Source organism: Jaculus jaculus, chromosome 6 (genome assembly GCF_020740685.1).
Source record: "Jaculus jaculus isolate mJacJac1 chromosome 6, mJacJac1.mat.Y.cur, whole genome shotgun sequence".
Lineage (NCBI taxonomy): Eukaryota > Metazoa > Chordata > Mammalia > Rodentia > Dipodidae > Jaculus > Jaculus jaculus.
In genome coordinates, this window is record NC_059107.1 from 87,898,030 (window position 1) to 87,921,018 (window position 22,989).

Genomic DNA, 22,989 nt, shown 5'->3' on the forward strand with positions numbered 1-22,989 from the left:
AACCACTAAGCCATCTCTCCAGCCCAAGGTTCAATATTTTTAAAAACTTTTTTTTATGTACATGGTATGACTTCATAGCATCTTCATGCTCTATAAGTCTATCATCTACTTTTCAAAGGTGTGCATGCATGCTGTCAGAGGACAACCTTAGATGTTGTTCCTCAGGTATTCCATTGTTTTTTTTGTGTGTGGGGGGTGGATTTCATTGGCCTGAAATTCATCAAGTAGGCTGTGACTGCTGGCCAGAGATCAGCCAGAAGGAGAAGCACACACACCATTTCAGGTTTTTTGTTTGTTTGTTTTTATGTGGTTTGGGGGATCAAGCTATGTCCTGATACTTGCAAGGCAAGCACTTTCCCAACAGAAAATCTTAAGTTAATTTTGCTTTAGGAAATGGTTTCTGAGGGCACAAAAATATAAGTCATAAAAGGAAAACTTTACAAATTAAGTTTCATCAGAATTAAAAATTTTTAAATATTTAAAATGGAAAGACAAGTCACTCACTAAGGAAAGTAATCATAAAATATCAGAGAAATATTTGATATTCAGAATATTTAAAACTAGCAATATTCTGTGCTGATGATGGAAACAACAGAAACTGTACGTTATATATGGAAATGGAAATTGTTATAGTCACTTTGAATTACAATTTGCACAGTTTGTTAAACAAGCATATAATTTATGTTTGACTTGATAGGGACACTTCTAGATACTGAACCAAGACAAATGAAAAAAGGGCCCCTATTCTCACCGTTGGGGGAGGGGATAAGATTTTTAGAAGTTCAAAGTCCTCCTTGGCTACATGGGGAGTTTGATGTCATTGTGGATTATGTGAGATCCTGTCTCAAAGGATGGAAGGAAGGGAGGGAGAAGGAGGAAGGGAAAGGAAGTGGGGGATAAAATGTTTTACCCAAAGTCCAGAATGTGAATATTTGTTTTTTGAGGTAGGGTCTCCCTCATTCTAGTCTAGACTGACATGGAACTCACTGTGTAGTCTCAGGGTGGCCTTGAACTCACTGTAATTCTCTGCTTCCCAAGTGCTGGGATTAAAGGCATGAGCCACCATCCCTGGCTAGAATATAAATGTTATTTATAGGTGTTCCAAACCAGAAACCACAAAAATGTCCTTCATCTAAAGAACGGATGAACTATGTTTAGAAAGAAATGGATTACTAATCCAAATATCAATGAGGTTATCTCAAAAGCATTTTGCTAAATGAAAAAAAAACAGGCCAAAAAGGTATGATCGCGTAGATTTGGTATTTTGAAATAAAACAAAGCTAAGGACCAGGTGCAGGATGAGAGGTACAACAGGAATTGGGGATGAGATGGACAGCAAAGGAGCATGACATACAGAATGGCTTCATCTAATATGTGTTGTAGTTCAAAGCTGTATGTGTTTGCCCATATTTATAGAATTTTAACAGTAAAAAGCATAACTTTTTACTGATACTTATATTTGAATATATCCACTAAAAGTATAGTCTAGATAAAGTAAAATAGTGATTTACTAATGCTCTGCCAGTGATGTCCAAAAAGGTAAGTGTATATTTATATTTTAATACTTTTTCAAGAATATAAATTTTAACAATGTGTAAACTTATAAAATAGAGAAAATTGGACGATTTTAACCTAGGCACAATATAAATAAGAGGCAGGAAAGGAGAAAAGAAAGGGAGGGGTGGATTTCTTCTGCATTCAGAAGGTAGTAACTATAAGGTCATTCAGTCCCTAACATATTTTAAGTGGTGTTCTGTTCTTTTTCCTCTATTAGATTACCTACGGCAGAGTTATGGGCTATCTATGGATTTTAATTCGCCAAATGATTATAATAAATTGGTGCTCTCACTGTTGTCTGGACTCCCCAATGAAGTGGACTTTGCTATCAATGTGTGCACCCTCCTGTCAAATGAAAGCAAGCATGTCATGCAACTTGAAAAAGATCCCAAAATCATCACTTTATTACTTGCTAATGCTGGTGTGTTTGATGACAGTAAGTTTTGGCAAACATTTTAAATGATGATTCCACAAAGATATTTTTCTTTCAAGGCTTGTAAGGAGAAAAATGTTTTCTATCTGTCAGTAAAATATATTACACATTTGCTCATATTAAGTGCATTTTATTAAGATAATAAAAACATTTGGCAGTTTGGCATAGTGGCTGAATGCCTTTAATTCTTACACTTGGGAGTCTAAAGATTGTAAAGGCCAGCCTGGGTTACAGAGCAGTAGTTCTAAAGTCAGCCTGGGCTAGCGTAAGACCCTACTGTAAAAATAAATGTAACCAATAAAATAAAAAGAAGCCAGGCATGATGGAGCATGCCTTTAATCCCAGCACTCAGGAAGAAGAGGGAGGAGAATCACTTGAGTTAAAGACCAACCGGGAAAATAGAGTAAGTGCCAGTTCAGCCTGGGTTAGAGTGACACCCTACCTAGAAAAATAATTAAATAAATAAATATAGCTGTAAAGAAAGATAGATAGATGACAAATATTGGAGGTGTTTATATCTTTAGGTATTTGAACACTAAATCTAGAGATTTAGAGTAGTATGGGTTTCATAAATTGGAAAGATTGGTTCTTATAAAATTCTGATAAAACTAGAACCTGGGGGCTGGAGGAATGGCTTAGTGGTTAAGGCATTTGCCTGCAAAGCCAAAGGACCTAGGTTCAATTCCTCAGGACCCACATAAGCCAGATGCATAAAGGGCGCCTGCATCTGGAGTTTGTTTGCAGTGGCAGTAGGCCCCGGTTTCGTGTGCACGTGTGTTCTTTCTCTCTCTTTTCTTCTGTCAAATAAATAAATAAAAATAAAAAACTAGAACATGGAAGAAAGTACTTCTTGAAATCTATTTCTACTAGTCCTGTATCTCTAGTTTTTAAATCAATTAAGCATATGTCACTATTTCATATCCTTTTTATTGTAGAATTTGACAGTTGTATGTTTTCATAATTTTCTCCTAAATTATCTCTTAAACAATGGTTATTCTACAGCAACCAAGCCACTCAATTTTCTAATAGGACATGAGTAGAAAATATTTTTGGAGTCTTTTCCTGCTCATAATCTTTTTTTCTTTTATGTGTGTCTATGTCAGCCAAATGTGATATACATACAATTATTTATTTTCCAACAGTCTATGTCCTTTTATTCCAACTGTAACCTTGCTTGAAGAAAGTATGTTTTATTAAAACATACAGTACACACGTTTATTGGAATTACTTTGTCTTGTGCAAAGCTGTATTTATAGCCCATCCTACCCAGTTTATCAGACAACTTATAATAGCATTTTATAGATTCGTAGCTTTTTTTAACTATTTTATTTATTTATTTGAGGGGGAGGAGAATGGGTACCCCATGGCCTCTAGCCACTGCAAATGAACTCCAGATGCATGCACTACCTTGTGCATCTGGCTTATGTGTGTATTGAGGAATTGAACCTGGGTCCTTAGGCTTCACAAAGCAAGTGTCTTAGCTGCTAAGCCATCTCTTTGGCCCCAGATTCATGTTTTTTGTTTTAAATTTTAATTTCATTTAAAAAATTGTATCTTATATATCAAGACAGTTGGAAATGAATTCATTTTGTATAATTTGACTTGAATTAAGTGGTGAACTTTTCAAACAATTTTATTTGGGATTTTCTAAGTAAACTCTTTGAGATTTTCCATGTACATATTAAGACAAATTATAAAATAGTTTAAACATCAGTGAGAATTAGTTCTTATTCTCTGCACTATTCTTGGTTACATGAGGACGAAACAAAGACCATTACTTTTTATTTAATTTTTTAACATTTTTTTTTAATTTTTATTAACATTTTCCATGATTATAAAATATATCCCATGGTAATTCCCTCCCTCCCCACCCCTCCACTTAATATTTTAACTTTTTAATCCTTTGGCTTTTTATTTGTCAAAAGGGTTAAATGCAGTGTTGCAATCTTAAATGTTAGTAATTTAGCAAGCACTGGTTTTTAAATTATTTAAGTGTATATGTGTGTGCGTGAGTGCGTGGTGCATGCACGCCAAGGCTCTTGCTGTTACAAATGAACACCAGATGTTTGTGCCACTTTTTGTGTTGGCTTAGGTATATGACTTGGGAATTGAACCCCAGGTCAGCAGACTTTACAAGCAAACCCCTTTAACTACTGGGCCATCTTCCTAGCACTCACCTCCCCCAGGAAATATGCTGTTTTAGGAGTAATCTATCATTTTCAATAGTACAAGAGAGTTTAGAGTTACTGAGTATGTAGGAGCTTCTCTATGGAGATTCCCTATTCTTAAACATTAGTGGTTTATATTTTGAAAATCTCTGTGGATAATTCTCCTGAAAGGTGATTTCATTTGTAGAAATTATTATTTATGAAGAATTCCTTATTGTACACTTTGTACAGTGTGAATTGTCCATATAACTTATGAAAAAGTATTATTTGTGATCAAGCTCAGGGCTTCCTGCATGCTGTACCACTAAGATATTCTCAGCCAGCATTGTTTAGTTTGTAAAAGCCATAGATTTTTTCAGTTCTAAATTTAAAAATAATATTTCAAAAGATGATTTCTGCAGTCCATTGGTATTCATCACTAGTACTGTGATTTACCCCAATTTTAAATGAAGTTGAATTAATATGTAGTTGTATAGTTTTTCAAAAGTATATAATATTGAGAATTAAATTGTTAATTGCATTTGCACTTTAGCTTTAGGATCCTTTTCTACTGTGTTTGGAGAAGAATGGAAAGAAAAGACTGACAGAGATTTTGTTAAGGTAATTCACATTTAAAATGTTAAACCATTGAGATAACTGTAGACAAATTAATTGTGAATCAGATGGTTTTACGTATATGATTATTTCCTAATACTTGATGTTTGCATGACTATATATGTAGTTATTTAGAGGATATAATTGTGTAACTATGACTCTGAGTTTCAAGAAACTTTATTTCTGTGTGTCCCACAATTATTTACTTCATGTGTGTGTGTCCATGGATGCAGGTGCAAGTCCACATGTGTGTTCACGCATGAGGAGGCCAGAACTTCAGGTGTTGCTCCTTAGGAATCCCATGCACATCTTTGAAAATAGGGCCTCTCACTGGCTTGACTCACTAGGGAGACAAGCAGGTGTTCCTGCCCCAGGCTCTTCCTGTCTCTGGGTCACTAGCACTATGGTTACAGGTACATTGTCCATACCTAACATCTGTGAATTTATGTCTGAAAAAGAAAAACTGGTTGTATACTACAGGTCAGCAACCATGACCAGACATGAATAAAATGCTGTCTAAATTGTCTTTCTTTTAATTTGATGTCATCATCTTTTTATCCTATTATGAGGTTCTTGTATGTAGGTGTTGCTAGGCACTGCGAGGTCATGAATATTGAGGCCAGTTTCTGTCTGGACAGTTGCATGTAAGGAGTGGTACCCTTCCTTTGGCTCTTACATTCCTTCCGCCACCTATTCTGCAATGAACCATAAGCCTTGGAGGATGTGATAGAGATGTTTCAGTGCTGGACACTCCTCTATCCCTCCTCCTCAGCACTATCTTGCCTTATGGGTCATCCCAGTGTTCATCGCCATCTGAAAAGAGAAAATTCTCTAACCAGAAGTGAGAATAACATTAATATATAAGTATGAACATCAAGTGTAGTGCTTTCAGGGCAGTTTGGTGAGAGTAATATGTGTATATATCCAGACAGGAGCAGGCTTTATGCCCCTAAGGCTCATGACCTCCCCTGCCATAGGCTTTTGATTAGGTTTTCAGAACCAGGCATGTATTCCCTCCCATAGAGTGGGCCTTTAATCCAGTTAGAGAGCAGTGGGTTTCCCCCAGAGCAGACATGCCACTGTTGCACCCGTTCAGGCCTTGGCCCTATCTGGAAAACTTGAGGCTTCCAATGTCCACAATTTTCACTGCTGATGATTTCTGTCTCTCATAAGGCTGCATACATTGCAGCTTTTCCCTCTTTTCAGTTTACTGGTCTACAGGGAAAAGGTTTTCAGCTCAACACCAGCTGATTCTCAGTGACTTTGCCACTCAGGTATGTGAAGTTTTTAGCAATAGAGTCTTACCATCTTTTTCTCATGGAAAACCAAGGGCCTTGACAATAGCCTATAATATTTTGGAGGCAACAGGGACTTCCTTGGCCAACAACTCACTGGAAGATATCCCATCCCTGGGACTGAAAATTTTCCAGTAACAATCCATGGCTTCTGGATGTGCCATTATTCAATAAAGTAGGTTTTCATATGTCTTATTCAGAATATCTTGAATTTTGATTGACTCTCTCCCCCTCCCTTCTTGTACACAATCTCTTCCCTTGACCTCACTTAGGCCTTCCCTCTCCCTATAATCTGTTCTTGACTTAAATATATACAATACCATACCCTTAATTCCTTCCCTTTCCTCCCTCCCTTATAACCTTTTTCTAGCTTACTGGCCTCTGCTACCATTTTTTGGTTCCATCTCACACCCAAGTCTATACATTTGAAGATCCACATATAATAGAGAACATGTGACATTTGGCTTTGTGGGCCTGGGTTACCTCACTTAGTATAATCCCCTTCAGATCCACCCATTTCCCTGGAAATATAATAATTTCATTTTTCTTTACCAGGGAGTAGAACTCTATTGTGTAAATGTATCAAATCTTTATTACCCATTTATCAGTGGAGGGACATCTAGGCTGGTTCCATTTACTAGCTATTTGGAATAGAGCAACAATGAATGTGGTTGTGCAAGTATCTCTAAGGTAGTGAGAAGAGTCATTAGGATTTTTGCCTAGGAGTGCTATACCTGGATCAAAATGGTAAATCTATTTTTAGCTGTCTCAAGAACCTCCACATTGATTTCCACAATGGCTTTACTGGATTACATTCCCACCAACAGTGGAATTAAGCATTCTTGCCAACATCATCATTTGTTTTCTTGATGGTAGCCATTCTGACAGGACAGAGGTGTAATCTCAAGGTAGTTTTACTTTGCATTTCCCTCTTGGCTAAGGATGTAGAACACTATTTTAGATGTTTGTATGCTATCTGTATTTCTTCCTTTGAGAACTGTCTATTTAACTCCTTAGCCCATTTTTTAATTGAGTTGTTTGATTTCTTATTGTTCGGTTTTTTAGTTCTTTGTATATTCTGGATATTAATCCTTGGTCAAATTTGTAGCTGGCAAAGATTTTTCTCCCATTCCGTAGGTTGTCTCTTTGCTCTATTCACAGTGTCCTTTGCTGTACAAAAGCTTTGTAATTTCTTGAGATCCCACTGGTTGATTAGTGGTTTTATTTTCTGAGTAATTGGGGTTATATTCAGAAAGTTATTACCTATGCCAATATGTTGAAGGGTTTCCCCTACCTTCTAGCAACTTCAGTTTCAGGTCTGATATTAAGGTCCCTGATCCACTTGGATTTGATTCTTGTGCATGGAGAAAGACAAGGATCTATTTTCATCCATATATATACATAATCTCCAGTTTTCCAAGCACCACTTGTTGAAGAGACTGTCTTACTCCAATGAGTATTTTTGGCATTTTTGTCAAAGATCAGATGGCTGTAGCTGCCTAGATTAACATTTGGGTCCTCTATTCTGTTCCATTGATCTATGTGTCTGTCTTTGTGCAGTACCATGCTGTTTTTGTTACAATGGCTTTATATTATAGCTTAAAGTCGGGTATGGTGATACCACCAGACATACTTTTGTTCCTCAAAACTATTTTGGCTATTTGAGGTTTTTTGTGTTTCCAAATGAATTTTAGGATTGTTATTTTTATTTCTGTGAAGAATGCCATTAGAATTTTAATGGGGATTTTATTAAATGTGTAGACTGCTTTTGGTAACATTGACATTTTCACAATATTGTTTCTTCCAATCCAAGAACATGGGATGTCTTTCCATTTCTTTGTGTCTTCTGCAATTTCTCTGTCGAGTGTTTGAAAGCTCAAATTGTAGAGATCTTTCATTTCCTTGGTTAAGTTTATTCCAAGGTACTTTTATTTTTTAAGGCAGTTGTGAATTGAAGAGATTCCCTGATATCATCCTCTGCATGTTTGTTGTTAGTATGTAGGAAAGCTGCTGACTTCTCTGTATTTATTTTGTATCCTGCTACATTGCTACAAGTGTTTATCAGTGCTAACAATTTGCTGGTTGAGTCTTTAGGGTCCTTTGAATACATTTATGAATGTCTCTTGCCTTATTGCTATTGATAAGACTTCTAGTACTTTATTAAATAACAGTGGGGATTGTGGACGCCCTTGTTTAGTTCCTGAATTTAGTGGAAAAGCTTCAAATTTTCCACCATTATTATTATGTTGGTTGTAGGTTTGTCATAAATAGCTTTTATAATGTTGAGATGTTTCTTGTATTCCCAGTTTCTATAATACTTTTACCGTGATGGGATGTTAGATTTTGTCAAATGCCTTTTCTGCATCTGTTGAGATGATCATGTGATTTTTGTCCTTCAGATCATTTAAATGACTTTTTACATTTATTGATTTGCATATGTTGAACCATCCCTGTATCCTTGGGGTAAGGCCAACTTGGTTGGGGTGAATAATCATTCTGATATATTCTTGCAGTCTGTTTTCCAATATTTTGCTGAGAATTTTTATATCTATGTCATGAGGGAGATTGGTCTGTAATTTTCTGTTTTTATTCTGTATTTGTCTGCTTTTGGTATCAGTGTGATGTTGGCTTCATAGAAGGAGTTCAGCAGAATTCCTTCCTTTTATATTTTATGAAAAAGTTTGAGACACATTGGTGTTAGTCCTTCCATGAAGGTCTGGTAAAAATTCACCAGTGAATCCATCTAGGCCTGGACTTTTTTTAGTTGCAGTCTGGTTCACATTGCTAATAGAAATCACCCAACTAAGAGGAGCTTCTGGGAAAAAGAGGTTTATTTTGGCTTATAGGCTCAAGGGGAAGCTCCACAATGGCAGGGAAAACAATGACATGAGCGGAGGGTGGACATCACCCCCTGGCCAACATGAGGTGGACAACAGCAACAGGAAAGTGTGCCAAACACTGGCATGGGGAAACTGGCTATAACACCCATAAGCCCGCCCCCAGCAATACACTCCCTCCAGGAGACATTAATTCCCAAATATTCATCAGCTGGGAACCTAGCATTCAGAACACCTAAGTTTATGGGGGACACCTGAAGCAAACAACCACATTCCACCCCTGGCCCCCATAAACTCATATCCATATGTGATGTAAAATACAATGTATTCAGTCCAACTTTAAAAGTTCCCATAGTTTCTATCAATTCCAATGATATTCATACATCCCCATAGTCCAAGATTTTTTAATTGAGCCATAATACCAAAAAACAACCCCCCAAAACCCATAATGCCACAGAATAAACATTCACACTGCAAAAGATGGCATTGGGCATAGCAAAGAAACATTTAACCAATACAAGATTTAAAACAGCCAGGGCAAACATCATACTCTATAGCTTCAAGTCCAACAACTCTAGCCAGTGACAAATCTCCAAGTCCATTAATTCAAACCAGCAACAAGTCTCTGGCATTCCAATTCTGCCCCTTCAGCTAGTCTACTCACAGTCCTGGAAAACTTCATGGGGCCGGCAGCTTTCCTTCACAGCCATCTCATGGTCCTGGCATCTCTACTTGGTCTCCATTGCAAGCCACTGTTTATCCTCATAGGCCCATGGGGTCTCCATGCAGGCACCTAGCAAACCTGCTTCACACTACCCATGGCTATTTTCAAAACACAAGACCATGTTGCAAACTCAATGACCCTCTTTCCTGTATTTCGTACACTCCACAATACCAGGTAGGGTGCCAATTTGTTAATCCAGGGGGGATAAAGCAGACTTTGAAGAACAGGGCACTCTTTGAGCACTCAGGCCCCTTCAAAAGAGTCTACATTCTTGTTGCCCTGGTGCAGGTCAGCTAGCCCAGTCTCAAAGGTTATAATCTCTCACACAGTTTTCACGTGAATGGGTAGCAGTTTAGGCCCAAAGATTTCATTTTTTTCTGTGCCATATCCCTCTGCTCATACCAGTTCATTTCTATGCAAAGCAGCCCTGCACAACTTCTCAGGACATGGGCATAAGAGCAAACTTCTCACACAAAACTGCTAGCCCAGTCCAAGCAAAGCTCTTTCTCATGCCTCATAAGCCAAACCTCACAGTCCATAGTTCTTACTACATTCAGGTCTTGCAGCTCAGACCAGAATAGTCCATCAAGCTGTACTTACAACACTGCAAGGCATCTCTTAGGCCAAGGTTTCAAATCCTTCCACATTCCTCTTGAAAATCAGCTCCAAAAGGCCAAGGTCACACAGTCAGGTGTCTAGCACAATCTCACTCCTCAGTACTACTTAAATGTTGTAGTCCATTTCGCATTGCTGATAGAAATCACCCAATCAAGAGCAGCTTCTGGGAAAAAGAGGTTTATTTTGGCTTACAGGCTCAAGAGGAAGCTCCACAATGGCAGGGAAAACTATGGCATGAGCGGTGGGTGGACATCACCTCCTGGCCAACATAAGGTGGGCCATAGCAACAGGAGAGTGTGCCAAACACTGGCATAGGAAAACGGGCTATATAACCCATAAGCCTGCTCCCACTAATCCAGTCTGCAAGCCTTTTTCTTTTGGTTGGAGTATTGAGGCTATTGATATTAACAGTTATTATTGAAAAGTATGTATTTATTCTTGTCATGCTTCTTATTTTGTAGTGTTTCCTTTTTTCCCTTTACTCATTTCTTTTAGGTGGTGTGAAGAATTCCTTCAAGTATTTTCTGTAGAGCTGGTTTAGTTTTCATAAATTCCTTTAGCCTGTTTTCATTGTGGAATGTCCTTATTTCTCCATCAATTTGGAAAGATAGCTTTGTAGGATAAAGTAATTATAGTTAACAGTTGTTCTTTCAGAACTTGGAATATATCATTCCAAGCCCTTCTGGCTTTTAAAGTTCGTGTTGAGTAATCTGCTATGATTTTGATTTTCTTGCCTTTGTAGGGACTTGTTTTTTCTCTCTAAGTGTTTTCAATATACTTTCTTTGGTGTGTGTGCTTAGTAGTCTAGTTATAACATGGTGAGGAGAGGTTCTTTCCAGGTTTTGTCTGGTGTTCTAAAAGCTTCTTGTGTCTGCACTGACATTTCTTTCCCAATTTGGAGAAAATTTTCTTCTATGATTTTAGTGAAAACACCTACTAATCCTCTGGGTTGAAATTCTTCTCCTGCTACTATTCCCTGAATTCTTATGTTTGATATTTTGATTCCCATTCATACCTTATTATTAGCCTGTTTTCTCTTTTTTGGACTGTATTCTGTCACCTGGTCTTCTAGTTTAGATATTCTGTTCTCTCCTTCATTCATTCTACTGGTGAGACTTTCCACGGAGTTTTTTTTATTTGAATGATGTGTTCTTCAGAGTTAGGATTTCAGCCTGGTTTTTCATCAGTATTTCTACTTCCTTACTCATGTCCTGTAATGACCTCCTTATTTCATTAAGCTAGTTACTTGTGTTCTCTTTTAGGAGTTTTTTTTTTTTTTTTCATTAATTCCTTTCATTTCTTCTTTGATTTGTTGGAGTATAGATACAATAATTCTTTTGAAATCTTTGCCAGGCATTTCATCTAAAACATTCTCATTGGTGATCATTTATGATAGATTTATAATTTTTGGTGGGGCTGTATTGTCTTTATTCTCTGTTTCTTGTATTATAATGTAGTGACTTTTGCATCATGAATTGATTTGATGCTTGGGTTTTCTACTTATCTGCAGTGTTCTTAGAAGTGGCAATCCACCTTTATATACTTTCAGGATATGAGTTTAAAGTACCAGGTGTAGCTCTTATACCCCAATCCAGCTGCAGAAATAATCCTAAGTGTTGAGTTTGCTTGCTAAGCAAGTATTCTAGTAGACTGGGTGGAACAATTAATTTTCTGCAAATTCTCAGCTTCAACTGAGTAATATACACATTCAATAAAAATCCAGCACAGAATATGCAATTGTGGGGATTAAAACAAACAGATAGTCTTATAAAACCAAAATCCCTAAGGGTGTGTATTGTCCTATGCCTTAATCTTGTCAGGTGAAAGGTAGAGATTTCTGTTCTGAATTGTGTTCCAAGTCAGCCTGGATCTAAATCAGACCCTGCCCCCAATAATGACAAAAGCAAAAGACAAAGGCCCTATAAATCTGAATCATCAAAGGCAACAGTATTCAGCCCCCAAATACAGCTTATTTAAAAATGGTAAAGCCAACCAAAAATATGTAACCCATAACCTGCCCTGACATGGAAAGAGAGATTAGTTCTTCCAGTGCAGGCCTATGTACCTGGTTTGTTGTTGTTGTTGTTTTGTTTTGTTCAGTCAGCCTCGTTACCTTTTGGGTTATCTTCCAATCTCACCAATGATGAGTGCTCACCTCAATCCCTCTGTGTTGTGCTGTGGAGCTGGAGTTCTGATCAGCTGTGCTGGATGTGCTGCCACGGGGGGCTGAGTGCTGGAAGTTTGAGGTTCTGATTGTTAAGGAATGAGAGAGTGCAGACTCCTGGAATTGCTCATGCAGTTCCACCTGTATCCCTTTCAATAGCTCCTTAGTTGATCTCAGCTGTCTTTCCTTCAGATTTCTTAATTTTGCAAGGAGGCTGATGAGGTTGAAAAATCCCCTTGTTTGGTTTGTGCTGCTGCAGCTACTTGGTGCACCTGGCAAGGCGGTGCTGTGTGGGTTTGCAGACCAAGAGGATCAGCTTACTACAAGTGCCTCAGTGGCATTCTGGCCATTTTCCTCCTTTCTGGTGGATCTTGGTTTCTCCTGCTTCTCTGCTGTGTTTAACAATAACTTATACTCCTTTACTTTTCAGAAGAAGAGTGTATTTTGCTGTGGTTTTGCTTAAATCCCTCCCTAGACTAGTTTGGTGTGGCTCCTAGGCTACCATCTTACCCGGAAGTCAAGTTCTGATTTTCTTGATGCTTCCTGGAATTCATTGTTGCATTTGATCAAGTCTTCATAAAGAAAGCTTAATCAGTTGGTTCTTGAGATCTTCCATTGGTTGACTCAACTTCAATTCATTTCTATTTTTTTTCAGGGTTCTAACTTTTTCTCAACCAAGTTAAGCTTACTGTCAAAAGCTGTTCAGCTCTAAGAGACAATTCTGCTCACTTTCATCAATATAATTGTTAGGTTTTTTTGATGGTTTGCTTCCAGTTCAGCAATTCTTTTGATCAGGGTCTCATTGGTTGTTGTGTGTTCATTTTGGGAATGAATTTCTGTTGATTTCTCTGTGATCTCATTGGAGGCTTCCTTTGTGGACTAGGCATCGTTGGTGGAGATCTCTGTTTTCTGACTTTGTTGGCTTTCTTCTGCTGTGGTGTACCCATCTTGGGGAAACGCTTCATTCTATTGAGGAGGAAGCAAGTATTTGTCCTTGCAGGATCTTCAGTGGGTGTTCTGCATTAAATGTGAACCAAATTGGTGTACTGTGGTGTAAGATGGGGCTATAACCACAGATGTGCAGATTGTGGAGATTGCAGATACATTAAAGGTACCTGGGGGGGCTCTGGACTAAGCTCGAGAACTAGGGGCAAGAGACCTGCTCCTACAGTGGCCCATGAACCCTCTGACTTAGAGGAACAGGGATTTGGATACCCAGGGGCCAATCAAGAAACCAGAGCAAAAGGCCTACTTCCACATCCCCCCACACAGGGAACAGGGAACTGGGAGGTGGGGAACCAGCCAGGAGCTCTGGCCTACTCACTACATGCACACCTCTGGAGCAGGGGATCCAGGAGTTGGGCACACAGTGCTCTACAATCTGAAAGGTGGTGTAAGGGGCCTGCTTCTGCACCAGGCTCTCAAGGTAGGACCCAAAGAGCCCCAAGCCAGCTGCAGGGGAATCTACCAGGTCCAGGAAACTGGGAGGAGGGCTGGGAGAACAGGGTGATCTGACCTACTCACTCTGTGTGCGCACCCTCTGGAACTCATTATTTATATCTATAATTGTTCCATTTTCCTGATGAATTACTTAACATTATGAAATATTCCCCTTCTGAAAATATCTCTTGCTTTATATTCTATTTTGTATATTAGCTTAGTTACACCATCTTTCCTTTTGTTGTTGTTGGTTTCTGTCTATATATGTGTGTATGCTAGCATGTTCATGTGTGTAAGTATGGGCACAAGTGTGCCACGATACCATATGGAGGTTGGAGGACAAATTTCAGCAGAGTCTCATTGTTCACTGCTACATTCAGCAGGCTAACTGGGCTGCAGACTTCCTGGAGAATCTTCCTCCCTCCTGCCTCCCTTCCTCACTGTAGGTGTTCCAGGATTACAGACACCTATGCTACATGGTCCAGCATTAGGTGGGTTATTATTGATCTGAACTCTAGTATTCACACAGAGTCACAAGCACTTTATATACTGAGCCATCTCCCTGACCTAGGGTAGATTCTTTATGATTGATGCTGTGTCACTTTTCCCCCTACCTTGCATATACTTTTTATATTGCTTTCTTTTAGATGGCATCTAGTTGATTTTTTTTTTCCTTCCTTCTCTCTGCAGATGCGATATCTGCTTTTAAAACAGTGTGTTTCAACTATGTACATTTTAGGAAATTAATGATGTTGTTTGATTTGACCTCTCAGCTTTTCTTTCTTGAAATTTTGATTGTGTTTACACGTTTAAAGGATATATTTTATGTATAATAAAATCATAGATTTTAGTATTTTGTCTTAAAACTTTAAAAGTAATATTTTATTATTTATTTGTTCAACACTGTTATTGAGAAGAAATAGGTGAACTTGTTTTTTGGTTTGTTTTGTTTTTCAAGTTAGGATCTCATGCTAGCCCAAGCTGTTCTAGAATTCACTATGTAGTGTCAAATTGGCCTTGAACTCATTGTGATCCTCCTTATCTCTTTGCCTTCTGAGTGCTGGAATTAAAGGCTTAAAGGCATGTGCCACCATGCCTGGACTTTTATTTATTTATTTATTTTGTATGTGGTCTTTTCTTTGGCTATTTTCAAAACATTTTCTTTATTATTGAATTTTAGTTTGGCTGTGTTGTACCTTATTGTAATTGTTATTGCATGCCTTACCTGATGTCTTTTGGCTTCTTGAGGCTATGGTTCCGTATTTTATGTGAAATTTGGAAAGTGGTAATTATTTCTTCAAAGTGTTTTCATTCACCTCCTAGTTTATTTGCTAAAATTTATATGCTTAATAGCTCATAATATTAGTTGAGAGATACCAATATTCTATTAATTTATTTTAAGTCTTTTCTTTCAATTTTTCCTACATATTTTAGTATGCATAATGTTTTTTTTATTTTCTAGGTAAGTCGGTGTTGTGGGCTTTTTCATTTCTAGTGTGTCTTGTTGTTTATTTTGTTTTATTTTATCTTTTTCAATTTTTCGAGGTAAGGTCTCACTCTCCAGCCCAGCCTTGCCTGGAATTCACTGTCTTCTCAAGTTTGCCTCTAACTCATGGTGATCCACCTACTTATGCCTCCCGAGAGGTAGTATTAAAGATGTGAGCCACAACACCCAGGTTCATTTTCATTATCATCAACTCTAAAACTTTCATTTGGCTCTCTTTTACATCATCTATTTCTTTTCGTCATTGAGTCCTTGAACATATTTAGTAATCCTTTAAGTCCTTGTATGTTTTTTTTAATTATCTTTTTTGAGGAAGGGGTCTCTTTACTGCTACTGATTTTTTTTGTCTTGATTATGGGTCATATTTCCTAGTTTCTTCCGTCTTATAAATTTTTATCAGCTATGGATATTATTGATTGCATTGTAAATGTTTCTACCTTTTAGTAGCTATCTAGTAATCTTGAACTATGTTCTGGTAGACTCTTAGTATTTAAAGACTCTTCATAGTAGAGTTGGTTTTAGCTGTATTAGAAGTTGGAGCGCTTGTAGCTGCAGAACTTACAACTTAGTAGACTCAGAGCATCCCTCTGCAGATCTCCATGGAGCCCTTTTTCTGCACAATCCCTCCTTTGCTTGAGATTTACCCTCATAATCTGTCTGTTCTGACCTTGTTGTAGCACTGATGATTTCATATTAGAGTTTCTTATCCATATACTTATATCTGGAAATAGTGTATAAGTAAAACTACAGAATAATCATAATCACTGGGCTTACCTTACTCGATTCTTGCTTGTCAGTGATTTATCTGGCACCTCCTTGTGTTCAATTCTGAAAGCATTTTTACATGTATTTATGTTAAGTTTATTGCACTAGTAATTCACTATGCTGTAACCAAAATACTCTTCAAAACATTTCCCCTAAAATTTAATTATATATTCAGGTTTTTTTAATCCCCTAAGACTCTTCTAAACAGTCTCCTCTATTTTCATTAGTAAGTGAATGTTTTTATTTCTCTTTCATTCATTTTTACAATATTTTTATGTATTTGTGAGGAGAGAAAGAATATCAGAACCTCTTGCTGCTGCAGATGAACTCCAGATGCATGTACCACATTGTACATCTGGCTTTACATGGGTCTGGGGAACCAAATTTGGGTCAGCAGGCTTTGTAAGAAAGTGTCTTTGACGACTGAGTCATCTCCCCAGCCCCTTACTTTCTTTTCTTGTGAACAATTTTGACTTGAAAATTATAAATTGGTAAGTATATTCTTCCTTCACTTTGATAAAAATATCTCAACATCTTCTGGCTTCTATTTCCTAATAAAGTCTCCTACAGTTTTAATTGTGCTTTTCAGAGTTCTCTGACCTTTTTTATGTTTCTTATTTTTCCCTTTGTCTTTATTTCTCAGGAGATGATTATAATGTTCTGTCATTTATTTATTTATTTTTCTTGGTGTTTGTAGTGCTTTTTAATTCTATAGTTGAGATTCTTCAATTGCTTTACAAAATGTTCTTTATCTCTTTTATATACTGTTTCTGTCCTATTCTCCCCTTCCACAGGATGGTGTTTCTCTATTTTTTTTTCTTTTCATCTTTTTGCCTCTTTATAATTTAAGCTTACTATTTCTTTTGCTCTTCTAGTTCACTAATCATCTTTTGACTTTTATCAGATGTTAAACCCATTCCTAGAATTATTAAATTCAGTTATTACATTTTCAGTTACAGAATTTTATTTGTTTATTTATTTATTTATTGCTTAGTTTTATTTATTTATTTGAGAGTGACAGGCATAAAGAGAAAGAGGAAGATAAAGAGAATGGGCGCATCAGGGCCTCCCGCCACTGCAAACAAACTCCAGATGCATGTGCCCCCTTGTGCATCTGGCTAACATGGGTCCTGGGGAATTGAGCCTTGAACCGGGGTCCTTAGCCTTCACAGGCAAGCGCTTAACCGCTAAGCCGTCTTCTCAAGCCGTAGAGAATTTTTTTATTTCTTTCAGTTTACACATTTTGCCAATTTTTTTGTTGTTTTGTTTCTTTGTACTTATAATCCATTTTAAGTTCCATATCTGATATTTTTATTATACTTTTATGACTCTTTTTTATTAGCTATTGTTCATCGTGTTTTAAAAAATTATCTCATTCTTTTATTGTAACCAACCCATATTTATCTCAAGACATATTTTTTAATTTTTTTTTATTAATTAGTTTTGTATTGAGCAAATACAATCAGTTTGGTACTATTATTGGGCTCATCCGTGACAAACACCCTCACCTTGCCCCTTCCTTGTTGAGGTATATGGGTCATGCATTGTGGAGTTAGCCCTCAGTTATGGGTAGGAGAAATGTCTCTGCATATCATGACCCAACATGTGGCTCTGACATTCTTTCCACCCCCTCTTCTGCAAACCTTCCCTGAGCCATTTGAGGTTCATTTTTAGTCTGCTTCATTGGTGAGGTGTTGGGTGCCTCTGGGTCTCTGGCTCTCTGATTTGGTAGGAGTTGATTTTTCTCTGTGTTGATCTCCTTCACCCTTGTGCTGGTACCTGGTTCACCAGGAAAACAGCACCCTTGCTTGTTTCACCATTTTTTCTTAGTTTCAGCCAGGGCCCTTTTGAGGTATGGTGGGGTGGCTCTCTCCTTAGGATCTACATCTATCTGAAAAACAGAAACAGATTCTCCAACGGAGAGTAAGTTAGCACCAGGACAAATGAGATAACCTTTACTTTCTTTATAGAGAATTTAATAGGTGTAGGCCCTCTTGTAGCCCATGATTGATGGTAGCTTGATAATGGAGAGTGGGCTTATGTTTAAATATGGTTCTGACTTGTTTCCCAGCTCCAGCTATGGGTCCCGTACCACTGAGGGGATCCAAATCAAGAACAATTGGTTCCCCACCATGGCTATGTGCCACAATTGCATTTGTGTGGGCATCACAACAGGTTATTTGCTGCTAAGTGGGTTAGACCATGAGTTACTTGGACAGATATTGGTCATTTTCCCCCAGTCACCCATGTAGCACCTCCTGGCACTAGACACGCTGACTGTCTGGGGACTGACTCTTCTAGCTTGCAGCCATGCCATTCTATTTTATGTGTCGACCACTTAAGGTGTCTTCAGCAGTAGGGTCTTACCACTAACCTTTGGTGGGTCATCAAGTACTTGGACAGAAATCTCTGTCTCTCTTTTAGGAAACCTTGTAGGTCTCCCTGATCAAAAGCTCATTGTGGATGATAGCCACATGCTGGTACTGGGAGTTACAGGTCAGTGCCCACTAAGAAAAGAAAGAAAAAGATAACTAGTATAAAAGAGTTAGAGAAGAGAGAGGGAGGGAGGGAAGCTGTAGAAGACTAAGGTCAGTCTTCATCATACCCTCTCCAGTGTTTTCTGGTTCAGGTGTTCCCTGTAATGGCCTGGTAAAGGTTCAGCCATTTGATCTGCCTTTTAGGAAGTAGAATATTATGGTACCATTGCCATTTGGGCCTAGATTTGTGTTTCCCACCCCCTCCACTGCCCTCCCTTCCCTCCCCACCCATCTTATTGTCTCATCCATGAGATGCTTACTGGGTATGTAAGCCTTTTGGGTAGATTCAGGTTAGGTGCTGTAGATGAGTGAGACTATGCAGTGATTATCTTTCTGTGATTGGGTAAGTTTACTGAGAATGATCTGTTCCAGGTTCAACCATTTTTCCTCAAATTTCATTGTGTCATTTTTTCTTACTGCTGTATAGAATTCCATTTTGTAGCACATCTTAGTTATCCATTCTTCTAGTGATGGGCATCTGGGTTGATTCCAGCTCTTAGCTATTACGAATTGAGCCACTACAAACATGGTTGAGCAAATCTGAAGGTTTTAGTGTAGATGCCCAGTAAGGGAATAACTGGGTCTGTTGGTATCTCTATAGTCAGTTTTTTCAGGAGTCTCCATATTGATTTCCAAAATGGTTGTACCATCTTACATTCCCACCAACAGTGGATAAGTGTTCCTACTTCTCCACATCCTCGCCAGCATTCATTTTCATTTGATTTTTTGATGTTTGCTATCCTTATTGGGGTAAGGTGGAATCTCATAGTTGTTTTAATTTGCATTTTTCTGATGATGAACATTTTCTTCAGTGTGTGTTTGCCATTTGTATTTTCTTCCTTTGTGAACTGCCTGTTCAGCTCTTTGGCCCATTTTGTGAGTAGGGTGTTTCACTTTTTACTGTTTAGATTTTTGAGTTCTTTGTAAATTCTAGAGATTAGGCCTCTGTCAGTTGGATAACCCATAAAGATTTTCTCCCATTCTGTGGGTAATCTATTGGCTTTGCTCTTATTGTATGCTTGTCTGTAAAGAAACACTTCAGCTTCATGTGATCCCATTGGTTGAGTGACTGTTTAAGATCATGATCTACTGGGATTTTGTTCAGAAAGTCTTTTTCCATTCGTATATCATGGAAAGTAATTCCTATATTTTCTTCCAGTAGTAGTCGAGTTTCTGGTATTATATTGAGGTCTTTGATCCATTTGGACTTGAGTGTAGTGCATGGCAAAACGTGTGGATCAAGTTTCAGTTTCCTGCATATGGTTATCCAGTTTGTTCAGCACCATTTGTTGAAGATTCCGTCTTTTTTCCAGCCTATATTGTTAGGGCCTTTATCAAATATCAACTAGCTATAGTTGTTTGACCCAAGGTCTGGGTCCTCAAGTCTATTCCATTGGTCTATACTCCTGTAGAGATTTTAATTGGAATTGCATTAAATCTATATATTGCCTTTGGTAGGATTGCCATGTTCACAATGTTAATTCTGTCTATCCAGGAGCATGGGAGGTCTTTCCATTTTCTCAAGTCCTCCTCAATTTCTTTCTTGAGTGTTTTTATGTTTTTGTTGTATAGATCTTTCACTTCCTTGGTTAACGTTATTCCCAGGGTTTTTTGTTGTTGTGGCCATTGAAAATGGGACCATGTCCCTTATTTCTTTCTCTGTATCTTTGTCATTTGCATATAGAGAGGCTACTGATTTTTGTGCATTGGTTTTGTATCCTGCTACTTTGCTATAGGAGTTAATCATCTTCAGGAGTTTTGGGATGGAGTCTCTCAGGTCTCTTACATATACAATCATGTCATCGGCGAATAGAGCTAACTTAACTTCTTTCTTTCCAAATTGTATTCCTTTTATTTACTTCTCCTGTCTTATTGCTTGAGCTAGGACTTCCAGTACTATATTGAGAAGCAGAGGTGAGAGTGGACAACTCTGTCTTGTTCCTGATCTCAATGGGAATTCTTCCAGTCTCTCTCCATTAAGTATTATTTGGGCCCTAGGAGCTTTGTATATTGCCTTTATTATGTTAAGATATGAATCAACCGTGCCAATTCTCTGCAATGTTTTGATCACGAAGTGATGTGGTATATTGTCAAAGGCCTTTTCTGCATCTATCGAAATGATCATGTGGTTTTTATGTTTAACCTTGTTTATGCGGTGTATTACATTGACAGATTTCCGTATGTTGAACCATCCCTGTGTTCCTGGGATGAATCCCACTTGGTCAAGGTGGATAATGCTTTTGATGTGTTGTTGGATTTGGTTTGTGAGGATTTTGTACAAGATCTTTGCATCTAAGTTCATCAGGGAAATAGGACAGTAGTTTTCTTTTCTTGTGCCATCTTTACTTGGTTTTGGAATTAGGGTGATTGTAGCTTCATAAAAGGAGTTGGGTAACTTTCCCTGTTCTCCAATTGTGTGGCACAGTTTGAGGAAGATTGGTTTGAGTTCTTCCATGAAGGTTTGATGGGAATTCAGCTGAGAAGCCATCTGGTCCTGGACTCTTCTTTTTTCAAGACATATTTTTGTATATGCTGTTAGATCCCTTTGCTGGTCTCTTGAAGCCTGTGAATTTATACTCAGACTAACAGCTTTAAATGTTAAAGCTTTGATTCTAAAAAGCAGTTTTAGAAAGTACATACTAAAAGGTTGAAGTATTATCCCCCATGCTTATTAATAACATAAGCTACAGTCATATGGCAGGGGCAAAGTTCATTTTGTTTACGATGTATCAGTGTAATGCTTTAGATTTGGGACTTGAAAGACATCATCTAACAGTTGAGTAGATTTTGTTTCATATCTTTGCACTTGTAGAATTATAAACAACGTGTGTGTGTGTATATTGGGTGGGGGAGAGAGAGAACTGGAAGGTAACTTATATCTGTTTTCCCAATGTGGGAACCAAAACTGGACCATTTACTATGTCTCAGTAATATCTATAAACAAAAATATTATGGTCATTATAAAAGTAATCTGAAATATCTGATTCTTACTGGTGACATTATCACAGGTACTTCTAATATTACTATGGTTTCTTATCTAACACCTAAAGTGGAAGAAAATGCTGAAGAAATGCTTAATTCCATGTAAAATTTAGTGAACCTAAAGTTCTCATTTCCCCCACATAAATTCCTAGATAGTGTATTATGCTTTAGAGACGTAAAAGGTTTATGTGGCAATTTGTTAGCATCTTGAGGCATAAAAATATCAAGTGTTTATTTCAAATAGTTAAATCCATAGAATACAACAATATCCACCAAACTAAGAAGAAAATATAAAAGTATTAGTTTTAAGCTGGGCATGGTGGTGCACACCTTTAATTCCCAGCCCTTGGGAGGCAGACGTAGGAACAGCGCTGTGAGTTCGAGGCCATCCTGAGACCACGTACTGAATTCCATCCAGGTCAGCCTGAGCTAGAGTGAGACCCTACCTTGAAAAACCAAAAAATATATATGTATTAGTTTCATATTATGTGTGACTTTTCAAAGTCATAGAATCATGATTTCAAATCATCTACATTTACATAATCTCTCATTACAGTTTTGGAAAGACATTGTTGATGATAATGAAGTACGTGACCTCATTTCTGACAGAAACAAGTCTCATGGTAAGTCAGCGAAAGTAAATTTATTCAATAGTGTTTTGAATTTGCTTGTATATATGTGTGTGGTATGTATTCATGTGTGTATAAATATTTGCATGTTGTGTGCTTATGCATGCATGTATGTGTGTGGTGGCCAGGGGTTGATGTCCACTGTCTTCCTCAATCATTCTCTACTTGAACCTTGAGTTCTCTGATTAGGCTGGACTTGCTAATCAGCCAGCCCCAGTGACTCCTTGTGTCTGCACCACCCTACTGCTGCTGGGATTACAGGCACATGCCACTGTGCCTGGCTTTTATGTGGAGACTAGGAATCTGAACTCAGGTTCTCATACTTGTGTAGCAAGCAATTTACCCCCTGAGACATCTCCCCTACTAACTAGTTTTAAAGCAGCAAAAATAGTAAGTGAAATTTTTATTTTCCATTGTAGAAGATACATCAGGAGAATGGATTTGGGAATCTTTATTTCATCCACCTCGAAAGCTGGGCATTAATGATATCGAAGGACAGCGTGTACTTCAGATCGCAGTGATTTTGCGAAATCTTTCCTTTGAGGAGGGCAATGTTAAGCTCTTGGCAGCTAATCGTACCTGTCTTCGTTTCCTTTTACTTTCAGCACATAGTCATTTTATTTCTCTAAGGCAGTTAGGCCTTGACACATTAGGAAATATTGCAGCTGAGGTAAGCATGTCAAAATACTTTAAACTAATTTCTGTAGTTAGCAATGTGTACTTTAAATTTTTGGTCTGCTAC

At 37.9% G+C, this 22,989-nt stretch overlaps 1 protein-coding gene across 1 annotated transcript in view; it reads left to right on the plus strand.

Annotated features, from left to right (window-relative positions):
* The window catches only part of Arid2 (AT-rich interaction domain 2), a 204,426-nt gene that overhangs the window by 123,409 nt on the left and 58,028 nt on the right, over positions 1-22,989 (plus strand). Inside the window, exons 5-8 of the mRNA XM_004668537.3 lie at positions 1,775-1,993; positions 4,691-4,758; positions 22,175-22,241; positions 22,667-22,917. Coding sequence (XP_004668594.1) covers positions 1,775-1,993; positions 4,691-4,758; positions 22,175-22,241; positions 22,667-22,917 — 605 coding nt within the window. The remainder of the gene's footprint in view (positions 1-1,774; positions 1,994-4,690; positions 4,759-22,174; positions 22,242-22,666; positions 22,918-22,989) is intronic.